This window comes from Grammomys surdaster, unplaced genomic scaffold (genome assembly GCF_004785775.1).
Source record: "Grammomys surdaster isolate TR1022 unplaced genomic scaffold, NIH_TR_1.0 135, whole genome shotgun sequence".
NCBI classification, from domain to species: domain Eukaryota; kingdom Metazoa; phylum Chordata; class Mammalia; order Rodentia; family Muridae; genus Grammomys; species Grammomys surdaster.
In genome coordinates, this window is record NW_021604593.1 from 5,825,641 (window position 1) to 5,843,398 (window position 17,758).

At 37.4% G+C, this 17,758-nt stretch overlaps 1 protein-coding gene across 1 annotated transcript in view; it reads left to right on the forward strand.

The window, feature by feature from the left end:
- Nucleotides 1-8,447: 8,447 nt before the first annotated feature.
- Rit2 (Ras like without CAAX 2) overlaps nt 8,448-17,758 on the forward strand; it is a 314,914-nt gene continuing 305,603 nt past the window's right edge. The window contains exon 1 of the mRNA XM_028762831.1: nt 8,448-8,735. Within this exon, the coding sequence (XP_028618664.1) occupies nt 8,633-8,735 (103 nt within the window). The 5' untranslated portion in view covers nt 8,448-8,632. The remainder of the gene's footprint in view (nt 8,736-17,758) is intronic.

Below are 17,758 nucleotides of genomic sequence, written 5' to 3' on the forward strand. Positions count from 1 at the left end.
AATAGATGCAAATAGTCAAGGAACAAGCAAGACAATAAACACAAATAGTCAAAGAACAAGCAAGGCAATAAGCAAAGGCCCGTGATCACTCCCATGATCACTGTTTCTAAGGGCTTATCAGAATGATCAAAATATCTGAGACCACTTCCCTGTTCTAGCCCAAGTCATTTTCATGTCTGAAGTCTACTTCTTTGTTCTGGCCTGAGATTTAGATTCCTGCCTGAAATTATTTTTTTGTTCTAACTTAAGATTTAGATCCTGCCTGGAATTACTTCTTTGTTCTAGCCTAATGTCAGATTCCTGCCTGAAGTCCATTTTCTTGTCCTTGGCCAATGTCAGATTCCTGTCAAGCAGCCCCAGAAGCCCTTCTTTATTTTTGTATACAAGACTGGGCCCATCTTAGGTCCTTCTGACAAGAATGCCTTCTTAATCCATGGTGGAATATGCATTATCGAAAGCAATACACTTTAGTCTTAGGTTGGTAAGGCTCTATGCAGAGTCTTACTCGGCCTTGGCTTGCCAGACTGTTAAATTTAAAACTCTGTCTGGTGGTCCAGTTTCAGTTTCAAGCCATGTACTTTGGCTGCCAACATGTTGATGCTGTTAAAGACAAGCTTTAACATGATGGGCAGGAGTAAAAGTATTCTCAGGACAAAAAGGGCTAGCACGATCAAGCTATATATGCCATTCTTAAAGCTTGACCAAAATGAAAATACTGACCTCAAGCCATGAATAATTTTATCAGAGGTATCTGCAGCATTGAATTTTAGTAGAGCAGCATTTTTTAAATTCATAATCTCACTATGCAAAGTAAAAACATCCAGAGAGGTATTAGAATCATGCCAAATACCCTGCAAGTGTCTTTAAACTTTTTCCTAATTATAATGACTATCATTGTAAATTTTAGAAGTAACAAAAAATCAACTTGTATTTGGCATGACACTCGAGATAGCTCCTTACTCTTAAACTCTGACCCTCCTTCCAATAATTTGAATAGGATAAAGAATATCAATCTGTTGCTTCAGATACTTACCTAAATACTCTACACATTATATGTTACTCAACACATTAGCAACATTTTTTTTGCTAAATGATTAACAAAAGTAGCTGTCTTAACTTCTTGTGTCAAAGCAATTGCAGAAGCAGCGGTGCTAGCAATTAATGTAGTTAAAGCTGTTATACCAGCAATAATCAGGCCCACTATCCTTTTGCTTCTGCTTAAAGCCTAACTCACTCCTTCAAAACTTGCAAGATTTTTTGAGAAAACCAAGATTCTGTAATACTCAGGTCAATAGAACAAAATCTGGTTGATAGAACCCCATAATAGACATAGCAGGTTTCAACACACTAACACAAGCAGAAAGTATACAATCAATGCAACTTACAGTAAATACTGTAGAAGAAACAAAAGTAATTTTAATTTGACAATTTAAAGAGCCTTAAAACATGCACTAACACTTGCTTGAAATCCAGATCCTGTCCCAACTTTATCTCTTGCTAATATAACATCATAGAGGACTGAAGCTAACTTCCAAATGTGTCTCTGAAATTGTCCAGATCCAGTCTTCCAAATAAAGACTGGTAATTCCAATATCCAATTGATTTCTAGACCACTACATGATTGAGTGTGAATACTGGTTACATTTAAGAAAAATACAAGAGGTATTTTAACTTCTCTTTTTTATTCTCTGTCCCAAATGGTCTAAAAACTTGAGGCAAGACAGCTTGTCCCATATGGGATATAGGAAAGCAAAGGTGGGTCAGGAACATATGTCCAATACAGCTCCCCAGTCGCCATTGTCAGGGCACTCAGCAAGCTCACAGGTCAGCATCATTTGTCTCAGCAACAGCATGTCTCACCAGTCTCTCTGGCAACCACCATGCTCCTTCAGCATCCTGCAGAAAAAAACCCCACAAACATGCCCTCTTTCTCATATTAGATACCTGATTGGGAACATGCCATGTGCCAGTAAGAAGATCCTTCCTTTTCATCTAGTCATAGGTATGCCTAATTGAAGGGTGACATAGGCACTCAGCAGAAAGTTCCTTGGCACTCAGTTTTTTAAAAAAAATTGGATATTTTATTTATTGACATTTCAGATATTATCCTCTTTCTCTATTCCCCCCCAAAAGCCCCCATCCCCTCCCTCCTCCTCCTGCTTCTATGAGGGTATGCCTCCACCAATCCACGACCTCCTCTCCCACCAATGCCTGACAAGGCATCCTCCTCTACATATACAGCTAGATCCATGGGTCCCTCCATGTGTGTTTCCAGGCTGACAGTTTAGACCCTGGGAGCTCTGGTTTAGATGGTATTGTCGCTCTTTCCATGGAGCTGCAAGTCCCTTCAGCACCTTCAGTCTTCTCTCTACCTCCTCCACTGGGGATGCCATGATCAATGCAATGGTTAGCTGAGAGCATCTACCTTTGTATATGTAAGATTCTGGCAGAGTCTCTCAGGAAACAGGTATATCAGGCTCCTGTCAGCCTGTACTTCCTGGCATCCACAATAGTGTTTGTGTGTGGTGACTGCATATGGGATGGATCCCTAGGTAGGACAATCTCTAGACAGCCCCTCCTCCAGTCTCTGCTCCATGCTTTGTCTACATATTTGCTCCCATGAGTATTTTGTTACTTCTAAGAAGGACAGAAGCACCCATACTTTGGTCTTCCTACTTCTTGAGCTTCATGTGGACTGTGAGTTGTATCTTGGGTATTCTGAGCTTTTTGGCTATTATCCACTTATCAGTGAGTGCATACCATGTGTGTCCTTCTGTGATTAGGTTACCTCACTCAGGATGATATTTTCTAGATCCACCCATTTGCCTAAGAATTTCATGAATTCATTGTTTTTAATAGCTGAGTAATACTCCATTGTGTAAATGTATCACATTTTCTGTATCCATTCCTCTGTTGAAAGACATCTTGGTTCTTTCCAGCTTCTGGCTATTATAAATAAGACTTCTATGAACACAGTGGAGCATATGTCCTTGTTAAATGTTGGAGCATCTTCTGGTTATATGCCCAGGAGTGGTATAGCTGGGTCCTCAGGTAATACTATGTCCAATTTTCTGAGGAACCACCAGATTGATTTCCAGAGTGGTTGTACCATTTTGCAATCCCACTAACAATGGAGGAGTGTTCCTCTTTCTCCACATCTTTGTCAGCATCTGCTATCCCTTAAGTTTTTGAGTTTAGCCATTCTGACTTGTGTGAGGTAGAATCTCAGGATTGTTTTGATTTGCGTTTCCCTGATGATTAAGGATGTTGAACATTTCTTTAGGTGCTTTTCAATCATTCAAGTTTCCTCAGTTGAGAATTCTTTGTTTAGCTCTGTACCTCATTTTTAGTAGGGTTATTTGATTGTTTAGAGTCTAATTTCTTTAGTTCTTTGTATGTATTGGATATTAGCCCTCTCTCAGATGTAGAACTGGTAAAGATCTTTTCCCAATCTGTTGGTTGCTGTTTTGTCCTATTGAAAGTGTCCTTTGCCTTACAGAAGCTTTGCAATTTTATGAGGTCTCATTTGTCAATTCTTGATCTTAGAGCATAAGTCATTGGTGTTCTGTTCAGGAGCTTTCCCCCTGTGTACATGTGTTTGAGGCTCTTCCCCACTTTCTCTTCTATTACTTTCAGCAGTGTATCTGGTTTTATGGTGAGGTCCTTGATCCACTTGGACTCGAACTTTGTACAGGGAGATAAGAAAGGATCAATTTGCACTCTTCTACATGCTGACTTCCAGTTGAAGAGCACCATTTGTTGAAAATGCTGTCTTTTCTACTGAATAGTTTTTAGCTCCTTTGTCAAAGATCAAGTGACCATAGATGTGTGGGTTCATTTCTGGGTCTTCAAGTCTATTCCACTGATCTTCTTGCCTATCTCTGAACCAATACCATGCAGTTTTTAATCACTACTGCTTTGTAGTACAGTTTGAGGCCAGGGATGGTGATTCCCCAAGATGTTCTTTTATTGTTGAGAATAGTTTTCTATATCCTGGGCTTTTTGTTATTCCAAATGAGTTTGAGGGTTGCTTGTTCTAACTCTATGAAGAATTAAGTTAGAATTTTGATGGGGATTGCATTGAATCTGTAGATTGCTTTTGGCAAGATGGACATTTTTACTATATTAATCCTGGCAATGCACGAGCATGGGAGATCTTTCCATTTTCTGAGATCTTCAATTTCTTTCTTCAGAGACTTGAAGTTCTTGTTATACAGATCTTTCCTTTGCTTGATTAGATTCACACCAAGGTATTTTATATTATTTGTGACTATTGTGAAGGGTGTCATTTCCCTAATTTCTTTCTCAGCCTGTTTATCCTTCGAACAGAGGAAGGCTACTCATTTGTTTGAATTAATTTTATGTCTAGCCACTTTGCCTAAATTGTTTATCATGTTTATAAGTTCTCTTGTGAAGGTTTTGGGGGTCACTTAAGTATACTATCATATCATCTGCAAATAGTGATATTTTGACTCCTTCTTTTCCAATTTGTGTCGCTTTCACCTCCTTTTGTTGTTTAATTGCTCTGACTAATACTGTACTGTATTGAATAGGTAGGGAGAGAGTGGGCAGCTTTGTCTAGTCCCTGATTTTAGTGGGATTGCTTCAAGTTTCTGTCCATTTAGTTTGATGTTGGCTACTGGCTTGCTGTATATTGCTTTTACTATGTTTGGGTATGGTCCTTGAATTTCTGATCTTTTTAGGGCTTTTACCATGAAGAGCTGTTGAATTTTGTCAAATGCTTTCTTAATATCTAGTGAGATGACCATGTAGTTTTGTTTTCTTTGAGTTTGTTTATATAGTGGATTATATTGATGGATTTCTGTATATTGAACCATCCCTGTATTCCTGGAATATAGCCTACTTTATCATTATGGATGATTGCTTTGGTGTTTTCTTGGATTCTGTTTGTGCGAATTTTATTGAGTATTTTTGCATCGATAACAGAGATTGGTTTGAAGTTCTCTTTCTTTGTTGGGTCTTTGTGTGGTTTAGTTATGAGCGAAATTGTGGCTTCATAGAATGAATTGGGTAGTGTTCCTTCTGCTTCTATTTTGTGGAGTAGTTTAAAGAGAATTGGTATTACGTCTTCTTTGAAGGTCTGATAGAATTCTGCACTAAAACCATCTGGTCTTGGGCTTTTTTTGGTTGGGAGACTTTTAATGATTGGTTCTATTTATTTAGGGGTTATGGAACTGTTTAGATGGTTTATATGACCCTTATTTAACTTTGGTACCTGGTATCTGTCTAGAAAAATTGTCCATTTCATCCAGATTTCCCAGTTTTGTTGACTATAGGCTTTTGTAGTAGGATCTGATGGCTTTTTGAACTTCCTCGAGTTCTTTTGTTATGTCTTTCTTTTCAGTTCTGATATTATTAATTTGGATGCTGTCTCTGTGCCCTCTGTTTAGTCTGGCTAAGGGTTAATCTATCTTGTTGATTTTCTCAAAGAACCTGCTCGTGGTTTTGTTCATTCTTTGTATAGTTCTTTTTGTTTCTACTTTGTTGATTTCAGCCCTGAGTTTGATTATCTCCTATGGTCTATTCCTCTTGTATGTATTTGCTTCTTTTTGTTCTAGAGCTTTTAGGTGTGCTGTCAAGTTGCTAGTGTATGCTCTCTCCAGTTTCTTTTTGTAGACACTTAGAGCTATGAGTTTCCTCTTAGCACTGCTTTCATTGTGTCCCATAACTTTTGGTAACATGTGCCTTTATTTTCATTAAATTCTAAAAAGTCTTTAATTTTTTTATTTCTTCCTAGACCAAGTTATCATTGAGTAGAGTGTTGTTCAGTTTCCATGTATATGTGGGCTTTCTGTTGTTTTTGCTGTTATTGAAGACCAGCCTTAGTCCTTGGTGATCTGATAAGATGCATGGGTTTATTTTGTATTTGATATATGAATGTGAGTCAGTATGGTCTGTTGGTTGATGGTTTATGTGGATAGGCTTATTTGTGTCTTCTAAAACTAGGAAAGGGCAAAGAACTTGTGCTATGAGAGAGAAAATTACAGAATTTTCTGATCATTAAAGTCAAATACAAGGGGAAGTAAAACTAAAACTGGACCTTGGAAGGTGATGAATGCACTTTCAAAAACTGATGATAATGTCAACTCTATTGAGGCTGAAGGTGATGTCTTTCTAGACACACTGAAGTTAAAATATAAGCAGAGGTTTCATCGGCACATCCAGGAGACCTTAGATTTCCTCTGTAGCTCAAGAGAAAATGTAGTCTAGTCCCAGATGGGGAAATCACTACAGAAATTATGAGATCTTGGTCATGAGTGAACTGTAGTGGAAGGAGACTAGAAAGAGATCCTGTACTGGGAACAGAATCACTGGAAAAGTCTCATGGCAGATTCCCAAAAGAAAACAACTGTAAATTAAACTGAATCAACATTTAAATATCTTTGTATTTTTAAAAATATATTTTAATTGAGATATAATTACATCATTTTACTCCTTCCTTTCCCCCCTCCAGCTCCTGTTCCTTCAAAGAGTCTATAAGGAAGCCCTCATGCCTCACTGGACAACAATAGGGGGACCGGAGCCATTACAAGGTCCCCTTCAATTACTGGAGGTCAGGCCTCTATCCCTACCTTCGCAAGATTAGAATTGCCACAGCCCTTCTATTCTTAGAGAAGGGAGGAGATGTCAGGGGCAGCCCTGCTTACACACTGAGGGCCTAAAATCAACCATAGGCCTAAAATCAGCAATAGGCCTGTCATACATGTATACTAACACCAAGTCTTGGGTCTCTGTGGAAAAATATTGAATCAGATGGCTATAAGCTAATGTAAATGGGCAGCTTTTGTGGAAATCTACAAGCCTGAGTAGTCATAGACCTTGTAAATAGGTAGCCTTGGCAGACAATACCAACTTAGATAAGGACAAGCGAGTCATAGGCAGAGTCATAGTGACTTGTCCCCTGAACCTTCACCCAGCCGATACCCGGTTCTGAAGATATCTGTATTCCCCCTGAACACCCACACTCCAGTGTCATTCCCTTCCCCACATCCTGCCTTTCTGCGTTTATAAGCCCTGTGTGAGTGAATTATGATTTGAGAAAAAAATAAATTATAAAAAAAGAAAACAAACAAAAAACAAAAAACAAAAAACAAAACAAAACAAAAAGAGTCTATAAGGAAAACCACAGATGGGAATAAAATATTGCATGGAGCATATATACATAGATATAAGGTAGATATGCATATATATGTTTGTATATGTATGTTTGCATATATATGTTTGCATATGTGTATATATTATATATAATGACATGAAAGCAGAGAAAAGACTAGAGGAAGGAAGCAGAAAAAGGCAGAGATTCAAGGCAGGAGATAAAAGGAGTTTTCACTATGGCCAAAACACTTGAAAGTATCTGTGAAATAAAACCACATACAATGTCTCAGTTTGAGAATAAAGTCACTGAGCTCCAGAGTCTGTCTCAGCGGCTATGGCATTCTTGGTCTCTCCAGCCACCAGGACAATGTACTGAACACTTATGCTGTGCCCATTGTTCCATTGTATATCATAGTGACATACAGAGCCAATTAAATATGGTTTCTTTATGGATGAGCTTAAAACCTAGAAAGACAACTCATTGTTCATGAAACACTTGACTACATCCAGCCTTGTTCAATCTTAATAAAAAGTTTGATACATAAAGAACATCATATCTCCATGGAAGGACAGGGTCTAGCTATGGCAATTAGCGATTACTGAAACTGTTCTGAGACTGAGATTACAGTGGAAAAGGTTACTAGAATTCAGATGAGGAAGACTTTGACCTTCTATGGAATAGTCTAGATTTTTCTATAATCTATTATACCACTTAAAACATATTTATTATAAATCTATTTCGTGCTTGCTAGGGCCTTATATTCTGCTTTGTTTCTAATAACTTGGTAAAAGTGAGGATGATTCATATTCCTGACATGACTGAGCTAATTCAATTATCCTCCTATGTTAGGACCCCCACTGCACAATGTGCAGGCCACCCATTCTTAGGTATCATCTCAACAACACTAAAATCTCACCCTTATGTGTCCTGAATTATTCTTTGATTTTGTGCTTGATTTGCATAAAGTAGGTGATCAGGATAGATAGCAAGGACGAAAGCCACAGAAACATTTTGATTAATGGACTCCGATTAAAAGAAAATAATGTCTCTGAAGCCGCAGCAACAGAAGCCAGCTTGTGAGATGGCGTCTGCCCTTAAATCTCACCTCAGTCTGGAATGACGTCAAATGTGTGTGCACCTAAACGCCTCTGCTGCAGCTAGGGAGGGGGTCACACAGAAGAGGAAAGACAGCAGAAAAAATGAGAAAGCAATAGAGAAATAAAATGCAGAGGGAAGGAAAAAAACCAGAATGAGCAAGCAAGATCAGTGGAGATGTGAAGCTGTGAAGGATCAAAGGGAGGGGGAGGTAAAGCCAGATTTTTATTGGAAGCAATCGAAGTGGTTGCTATGAGACCCGCTCCAGCAGAGGACCAGCAGGCAGCCTGTCGCTGATGGTTCTTGTCGTGCACCAAAGCTTTCCTTTGACACAGTTTTAGAGTTGTTTACTATCTGAGCAAGCACCTGACACGGTGACTCTTTTCTTTCTTTTTTTCCTCCTCGGGTCCCCCGAGTAAGATGGAAGTAGAAAACGAAGCCCACTGCTGCCCTGGCAGCTCATCAGGCGGGTCCAGAGAGTACAAGGTGGTAATGCTGGGAGCAGGGGGCGTTGGTAAAAGCGGTAAGTTTCCAAACGCCGGGGGAAGGAGGGATCCATATAGAGACAGCTGTATAGACCATGGCAGCTAACAGAAGAGCATCTGGTAGGGTGATTAAAAGTAAAGACTTAAGGGGGAAGCTCCTGAATTAGGAGAATTCAGAAACCGCAGCCAGGATGTGCAGAACTTTAAGAGGATAATTTGCTCCTTTAATTTTATGCTGAGTAATATTTGTTCTGTGTTTTTTATGGTCTTTAAATTAGTGATGAAATCAGACAGCCCCGTGTGAGTGAAATGTTTGACTATTCTCAAAAATACACAAATGAAAACAAAAATTCTGTGGATATTTAGATAAAGAGATAGATACAAACACAGGTACATCCCTCAGTGTTTTCAGTGACGTTGTTTGCTTGTGTTTCGGTGAAAAAGGTCCTGTCTTCTCTGCTTTTCTGTGTCTGCCATTGCACACGTAGGCTTTGGGTACTGAGAAAAAGTTGGATTTTGAAAATGGTAGTGGTTTAATTTTTTTTTTTTTTTTTTTTTTTTTTGCTCTGGATGACAAGCAAAGCCACACTTAGTGGTTAAGCAAATTAGAAGAAGATGCGAGAAGGAGTCTGAGGTAGTAATGAGATGAAGGCTTGAAAATTCATGCTGGTATAGCATAGCAGAGCTGCCAATGGTTTGTTTCTACAGGAGCTTAAAGCACCAACTATATCAGATACCCAGTGACACTTCAAGCTGAGCTTCTCACAGCTTGGTTATAAATACGACACGGGTTGGTAATAAGCACTCCAAATAAACAAGAAAGGATACCCACTAGGGATGATGTGTTTATGTGGAGTGAGCCTGGACAAATATTACCAAAGAATTCAATATTTTAGTTCATGAAAATAAGATCCAAAGTTGAGGACAAGCAAATATCTAACAGGAAGGTGAGAGGTGAAGGGAGGGGAAAAACAGTGACTATCATGTACAGGAAATATAAAGAGGTCAGGAAAATAATAATAGACAGAAATCTCCTCTTCTATCCAAATATAATCTACCAAGAAGTGGGGGTAGGGTGTCAGGTAGATCTAAAAGGGATGAGTGGTAAAGGAAGGGGAGTCAAGTCATCTAGGAAAGTAGTATGGAATGGAAACCGTTAGAACTCTGCGAATGAGGAATTAAAAACATATTATTTTCTGTGTAAGCAAGCTATGGCTTAAGATGGAAAATAAATGATGTGTAGATTTAAAGAGAGAAATGATAGAAGGTTATGATTTTTACACACACACAGACAAGAGAGAGAGAGAGAGAGAGGAGAGCTAGAGAGAACATGTTAAACAGGTTGAAGACCATTAGCCCCAGTCTTCCCCTGGCGACATGTGAGCTGGCTGAGGCAGATGTGACAAGAATCTGAGCATCCACATATCATTCAAGAGCTGGCTGACGTTGCCTTGACTCTACAGGACAGAAGGGACATGGAGAGAGAGCCACTTGTCAGCCCATTTCCTGGTCTTAGAGCTGGATCTTGGAGCTGAAGCTGCTGCTAGTAGCAACCTCCAGTAGGCCAGTTACTATGTGATTTTGTGATGTGTAATGCAGTCTGTTTGATCTTCCTTCCTGATGATTTTATGATAATTCATTTTTACCATCCCAATAGCTGGAACATTTCAAACTGTTTTTATCTTCACTTTACATGAAAGAACATTTATCACCAAATACTGGAACAAAAATTTCCAGTGTAATCTAGACAGGATGAGGCAGCTGGCCTTTGAAGAAGGTGAGGAGTAAAGGGTATCCCTGTGGTTACTCTGCTTAAATGGCATCTCGGATAAGACTTCAGAGAATATCACACATTTCCATACCAGGAGAATGTCCTTTGTGATTTATAATGATGGAATAAATCTCGCTCTGGAATGTCTCTGGTTTATTTAGGGCTATTAGTATGTAAACATTCAACCACAGATCTCATTACTAATCTCTTGCATGTCAAAATGTTTGCCTTCAAATAAACTAAAATGTCTTTATATGCCACTTTCCATGTGGTTGAAGATTTGAACCAATCGAGAAATTTCTGGGACTATCCAGCCTTCACCATTTTGTACTGTGTGAGGATGTTTGGGAGAGATCCCCTCTGAAGAAGCTAAGGAAGCTACATGAAATTATTTATTCTCAGTTCTGAGGATCAGGCCAGAGTAATCACTGAACTAGAACAAGAAAATCAATATACTGGCACAAAATTATTAGATGAACAAAATTCTAGAGAATTTTTATACCTATTGAGAAATTACATTGCTTTTTAGATCATGTTTCACTATGGAAGCATAATACGACGAGCCAAAACATTTGAAAAGACTTGTTACTTTGCTGAAATAACAGTTTCTACAACATTTACCATGTGTAGGTTTTTGCGTGGGAAAATTTCAAACTACAAGTAAACAATCAAGTTTATTGAACATCTGCTATGCACAGATCTTCAGTGGCTACTCTAATGGGAGAAAGGTGGGGAAAGCAGACACTTAGGAAGAACACAGTAGTAGCAACATAGGCAACATATATTAGAAGCTTATGTTTACTCTTCACAATGGTAATAAGGTGTATCTCCAGCTAATAGATTGAAAATGATGCAACAACTTTTACCTAGTCAGAATAAGTAAAACAGACTTCCAAGGCACTTCATCCAACTCTACCACACTAATTTTCTATATTGAGGAAGAAGAACAAAGACTTCTTTAAGTCACCATCAAAAAGAAAATAGGGCTCTTACTAATGCAATATTTTACCTTGAAAGTTGTAACAATAAATGTTAATCATCTATACCAAAACTCTAAGTCTGTGCCAATTTGAATTTTGAATTGATATAGTCAATATTATATACAATATTTAATCTGTATAAATATAAAAATGTAAGCATATTTATATAATTATCATATTCAAATATTGTCCAATAATGTTTTCAAGTGCAGAAATATTAACAAATAACATATCCATCGTATTTAAATAACAGAGAAAATGAGAGTTGAAGGGACTTGTTACTCACAGGAGAGGTAGATGATTTGTATCTAGAACACAACTTCCTCTACGCACTGATGTGCGTCTCTATCATTGACTTTACAGAAAATGACACAAAGAAAACTGGACCACACAACATGCATAGAAAGCAGCATCTCTGTAGGACGTGGTCTGTAGACTTAATATGCTATGAAGAATATAGACAATGCTATCACATTGTGTCTAAATTTTGTGAAACCAGTGATTTTTAGATGTTCTTGTCACACAGGAAAACAAATGAACAAATGAATGAATGAATGAATGAATGAATGAATGAATGGAAACATACAGGATAAGTGTAAAGTGAGGAGTGCACTGCTTGTTTCGGTTTGGCGTGATCAAACATGCTATTTACATGCGTCACACTGGATGCATGTAACTGAAACACAATCATGTGCTCTGTAGTAGATTTTTGCTCCATGGTGACAGTTCCATGAGATTATAATTGAGCAAAATAACCCTTCTGATGTAGTCATCCTAATATCATAACATAATGCTCTACTCATGTGTTTGTGCTGATACTGGGATATATAATATAAATAATACTGACATAAATAATTATTTAGGGTACATAAAACAAAATAGTGATAATTAACTACTATGTTAGTAGTTCAGATATTTTAAATTATTTCCATTTATTCATTGTGTGTGTGTGTGTGTGTGTGTGTGTGTGTGTATAGCACCACAGCATGTGTTTGTTGGTCAGAGGACAACATGTTTTCTCTTCTCACTATGAGTCTTGGGGATCCAACTCAGATCTTCAGGCTTGGTGGCTAGTATCTTTATCTGTCTCACCAGCTTTTGGTTATATATTTCTTATCTTATATTTTTGATATTATTCTAAATAAGTATTTATACATATGCAAATGTGTATATGATATACTCTTGGCATATATAAGATATATTATGTAAGTTTATGTGTCTTTACTCATGATACTTGCAGAATGACAAGTGACATACTTGTTAGATAGTATCTTGGTAATTACCCAACACACGGCTGCATGTGTATTAGTAACTGCTTTCACAATAATTACGCTAAGATTCATGATATGGACACTGCTTTTAAAGAAATCAAGTGATGCACAAAGAACTACTGGCAATGAAGAAATACTAAGAATAGGAGAAGTAGTTTTCTTAGAGGAGCACACTAATTGTGTACACACACACGTATGTAACATTATAATGGTAATTGTGTGTGTACATATATATATATATATATATATATATATATACACTCTTGGTGTATATATGATATATTATGTAATATTACAGAGTGAACAGGTTGTACTTATAGATTTGGGAATATATGTGTATATACAAATATGAATGTAGCAACAATTGATAAAAGAAGGTCATGAATTTGAAAGATGTCAAGGAGAGGAATATGAGAGGGTTTGGGGTCAGGAAAGGGAAGGGACAAATTTCATAATTATACTCTAAAAAAAGAAAATAATTAAAAATAAAAATGAGAAAAAGAATGTATAGTTAATATGTATGAGCCTATTACTTATAAGAAGAGCAGATGAAGTGCTTATGTGTTTGTATCTGATGATGTTAGAGCAAATGAGAGTAGAGCAAACCCATGTGTGCCCTGCGTTGTGCATATGACTGAAAGTGAAGAGAACAGAACAATTGGATTAGACCAATGAGCTTTGAGGTGTGCCATGTACATTCTTTGCCTCTGTCTCTCTTTGTTGCTGAGCCATCACACTCTCTTCTCATTTAGAAAAAGAAAAAGAGAAATCTCACAGATGTAGTTGAAGAGTTTTACTGAAGCTAAGTAGTCTTTAAACCTGTTTAAAACACTGACTTTTATCTTTGTGATTTGAGAATGTTCTTCTTGAATCTTGGAGTGCTGGGCTGCTGGTTGTTTTCCTTGGGTTCAAAAGTGGCTCATCCAGTGCTCACATCAGCAGATCCTAACTAGCAATATTGCTTTCATATTTTCCAAATTATGTAATATCATTCATACTTACAATACTATTTGATGATAAAATAATTCAAGTAGGCTTGTATGTCATCACTGGTTTAGATGAAGTCTTGAGACAAATATTCAGAGACTGGTCCAAGAGTACACAGAAGTAGGAATAAGGACTTGAAATCAATTGAAGTTTCCTAGTGACACTGTTTTCCTTCTAATTGAACAAGAAGAACAGATATCATGCAAATGTTGGATGAAATCTACATGTACTTCTGGTTGGTTAAGACACATTTTAAAGTTGTCTTGTTGGAACTATGTCTTAATATATATTTCAAATTCAAGGCTGTATGAAACACAACAGGAGCTATTGAGAAGGCAGATAATTTGTTCATAATATGGGTTTTTCACACTGTTCTTGACCTCTAGGGTACACTCATTTCACAGATGGAAAATTAAACATAAAATAACATCAGACCTCTGATACAAGTAGTTCATGTTCAAGGGTGTCTATATCTGGATATGAGAGCTGAGCACATGTCACAACATAGGTAGCATTTGTGTATTGCAAGACAAGTAGGACATTTGTGACATTGAGAAGAAACAGTGTGGAAAGTGATAAGGAACATAATTCAGCAAATAGTATAATATATGCAAAGGGAAGAAAAAATTTAGATATCATAATGCTTCATGACGAGATCTTAGTAAGATAGCATCTTCTAGGAGTAGTAGGGAAAATCTATCATATATATACATACATATATAAATGTCACATAAATACACATAAACATATATATGCATATGTAGGTGTACATATATATAAATGTGTGTATGAATATATTAAAACAAAAGAACTATACATATGAAAATATTAGAGGATTCAGAAATACTATAGCCGCTAGATTGTAAAATGAAAATGTACTTATAAATCAAGAAAATATACTTTCCCATGGCCCTTTCAATTTATCTGTTTTGTAAGTTCAGAGTTTCATGTTGTGGATTTTAAATTTAGAATTTTATATCCTAGATTCCATAAGTGAAAAGTAAGGGGTTTTTAGAAGACAGTACACACAAGAATCTCTTCGACCTCAGTGAGTTTCTATAAACAAGTAGAAGTGAACCTGTGTTTGACATATTAAATAAGGGCACAAGGCCAAGTACTTGGTTCATGACCTCAAGGCTCTGTGTTTGCCATTTTGTAAAACTATGCATCATGTGTGATGCTGTGGATTCTGTAAAGGCAGAGAAAAGTAACGGAAAAATAAAAATATTTTAAAACCTCAGGGCCTCTTGTCACAACCGTACTTGTTATACCTTAATTGTGATGCAGACCATCAGTTACTGTTGTGATCTCACAAGAATCAGCCAAAAGGTTCACATAACGCTCTGTGGGAAAGAGGAAATTAATATCTGTTCTCTCAAATGATGTCTGGAAACAATTTGGGTGAAATGTAATGGCTGATGCTATTTCCAGACAATATGTACTCTACAGAGATTAAACTTAAGAAAGAGAGTTAGTGCTGTGTGAAGCCTTTATTCGAGAAGAGACAGGAGATGGATGAGTCTGTATCAGTCCCTAAACCTCTCATGTATTGATAGCCCTTAACACACCAATAGTGTATTGTGATGGTCCATAGCGTATTCACCAGCCCTCTCATGCTTCTTACTTTGATCTTGGGGGGAAACTACAACAATCTGCATTTTATGCATGAGAAGACTGAGACTAACCTAAAATTAATTCACAGTGCACCCAAAGATAACTAGAGATTAAATGAGAAGCCCAAGTGCTTGCACATATACTGAAAGGCTTAATTTCATTTCTCAGGGAGAGAATTAACAGCTGCATTTTCACAGATTTTTTCTAGACATCAAGAAAACATGTACATTGAAGATGAAAAACCCAACATTTTATCCTAACAGCAGGAAATGGAACCCTTACTCAAATGAAACGTGGGCGGGAGGGCGGACATTTAGGCCAACATTTGGTTTATGAGGGAATTCTGGGGCCTTGGATACATAGAGAAAGAGTGACAACTCAGCTTGAGATAATCAAGTAATTGAGAAAATGAGACCTTACTGGAAAGTTGCAGATTTAATGAAGAAAATAATACATTGAAAGTATTGACCTATCTTTGATATCTATCTATCTATCTATCTATCTATCTATCTATCTATCTATCTATCATCTACCTATTATCTATTAATTACATAATATGTAAATAAGAAAGTGTATTTTATGTCTTTGAATTCATAAGAATTCAAAGGAAATTACAGAATGAGAAAGGAAGTTACAGATGGAGACTATTTTCCTTGTTTCATTATTTTAGTAGATCCAAGGGAGCATGGGAGTGCTTTAAGACAAGTCAAATGTCCTTAGGCATTACTGAGAATGAGATACAACCTCAACCCTACACAAAGAATTGTAATTACAATGATGCAGAAAAAGGATTGTAATGTCACATGTACAATGATGTCAGCATGCCATCCTGAAAGTGCTGGAAATGAGGGGAGTTCAAGTCATCCATCAGGGGCTTTCACAACAGAAGTTACCTGGCATCCTGATTGATGGCTCTTTCCAACAGGGCATCCTGCTTTTTGTTACTCAGCAGGAATTTTGATTCTCTTATGGAGATAGCCTAGTGCCACCAGTGCTATAGTATCACTGTAGCTTGCTAAATTTGTAATGTTTCCTGACGGCAGTTGTTCTCCACAATGCTAATTCATAGAGAGGGGGTTCATAACTGAGTTTTTCTGTTATGTACAAAGCCATTCAAAGATTTTGTCTTCACCAATGATGCTGTTTTATAAACATTCTCAGGTGAATTGCCAAGCCAAGCCACCCTCTCTCTTGGTACTTTCAGTAGGCTCCAGCCACATGCCTTTGCCACCCACTATAGCACATTACCAGCTTTGCACTTCTATCCCACCAGAGCCCAATACAAGCTAACATCACAGGTTCAGCAGATGAATACAGACTTGGCTCCATCTCCACAATCTCTTCAGCACTTCAGTATCTTACCATGCCAGGGAACCTAGGGGGATAGAAATCTATATTGATTATCTCTGCAGTGTATGAGGGATAGAAGGCAAAGGTTGAGGGGGTCCACTGTGGATACTGTACTGACAAGAAATGAAAGAAAGTGAGGTCTATAGTCCCTGCTAAAACATCTCTAATTAAACTGAAATGGGGTGGTATAGAAAACTAGTGATCTCACCATGTTAGTTGGGGGTGTTAACAATAGAGAGAGCTCTTTGATTAGACAATGCAATGCATTGAAAAATTCATGTTTGGAGTGTCATCTATAAATGGATAAGAATCCTTAGTTTTCCAGCCCTTGGTTCAACTTAATCCACTTTAAACTGAGCAATAAGTGTGTGTGTTTGTGTATGTGAGTTTGTGTGTGTGTGTGTGTGCGTGTGTGTGTAAAACTAAAGAAATAACTCTCGATTCCGTCTCTGAGTAGCACCAATAGAGCTAGCCCTTTTAAGTATTGTATATATCTTATCTGCTCATGTGTAATAAACACAAAACCTCATGGGTTGTAGGAAGTCTTATATTGAAGACAGAACACTAATCCTAGTTGAGGATGAGATAAATTGAGGAAGATGAGAATATCTGAGCTAAGGCCTCAGCCACAGTCTGTACCCTTTGCCAATCCATGTTCTTGTTCCCCCTGAATTTTCAGGACAAGTTTCCAATATAGAAATGAATGTTGGGGAATTGGATATCCTGGGAAATTTACATTTGTGCTTTATCCTTTGCAAAATGGAGTAACAACAGCCATCAAAATGACGGTCACTCATAGATTATTAAGAGAAAAACCAGGGACATAGTTAAGTATTGAGTTCTGACTTTAACATAAATGGGTAAATGCATTTTAACTATTTACTCTTCACAGCAGTTGATTGCACATAGGCCACTTAATCTCTTTAAGTCTTCATTTTCTTCAAAACAGCTTAGTTAAATTTAACTCAGAGAGTTGCTGGGGTAGGTGACATAGGAAAATACTAATTATAAGCTGCATATTATCATCAGAACGCTGAACCTTCATTAAAACTTGTCTTTTCTTCATCCCAGCCTTTTCCCCCTCCCTC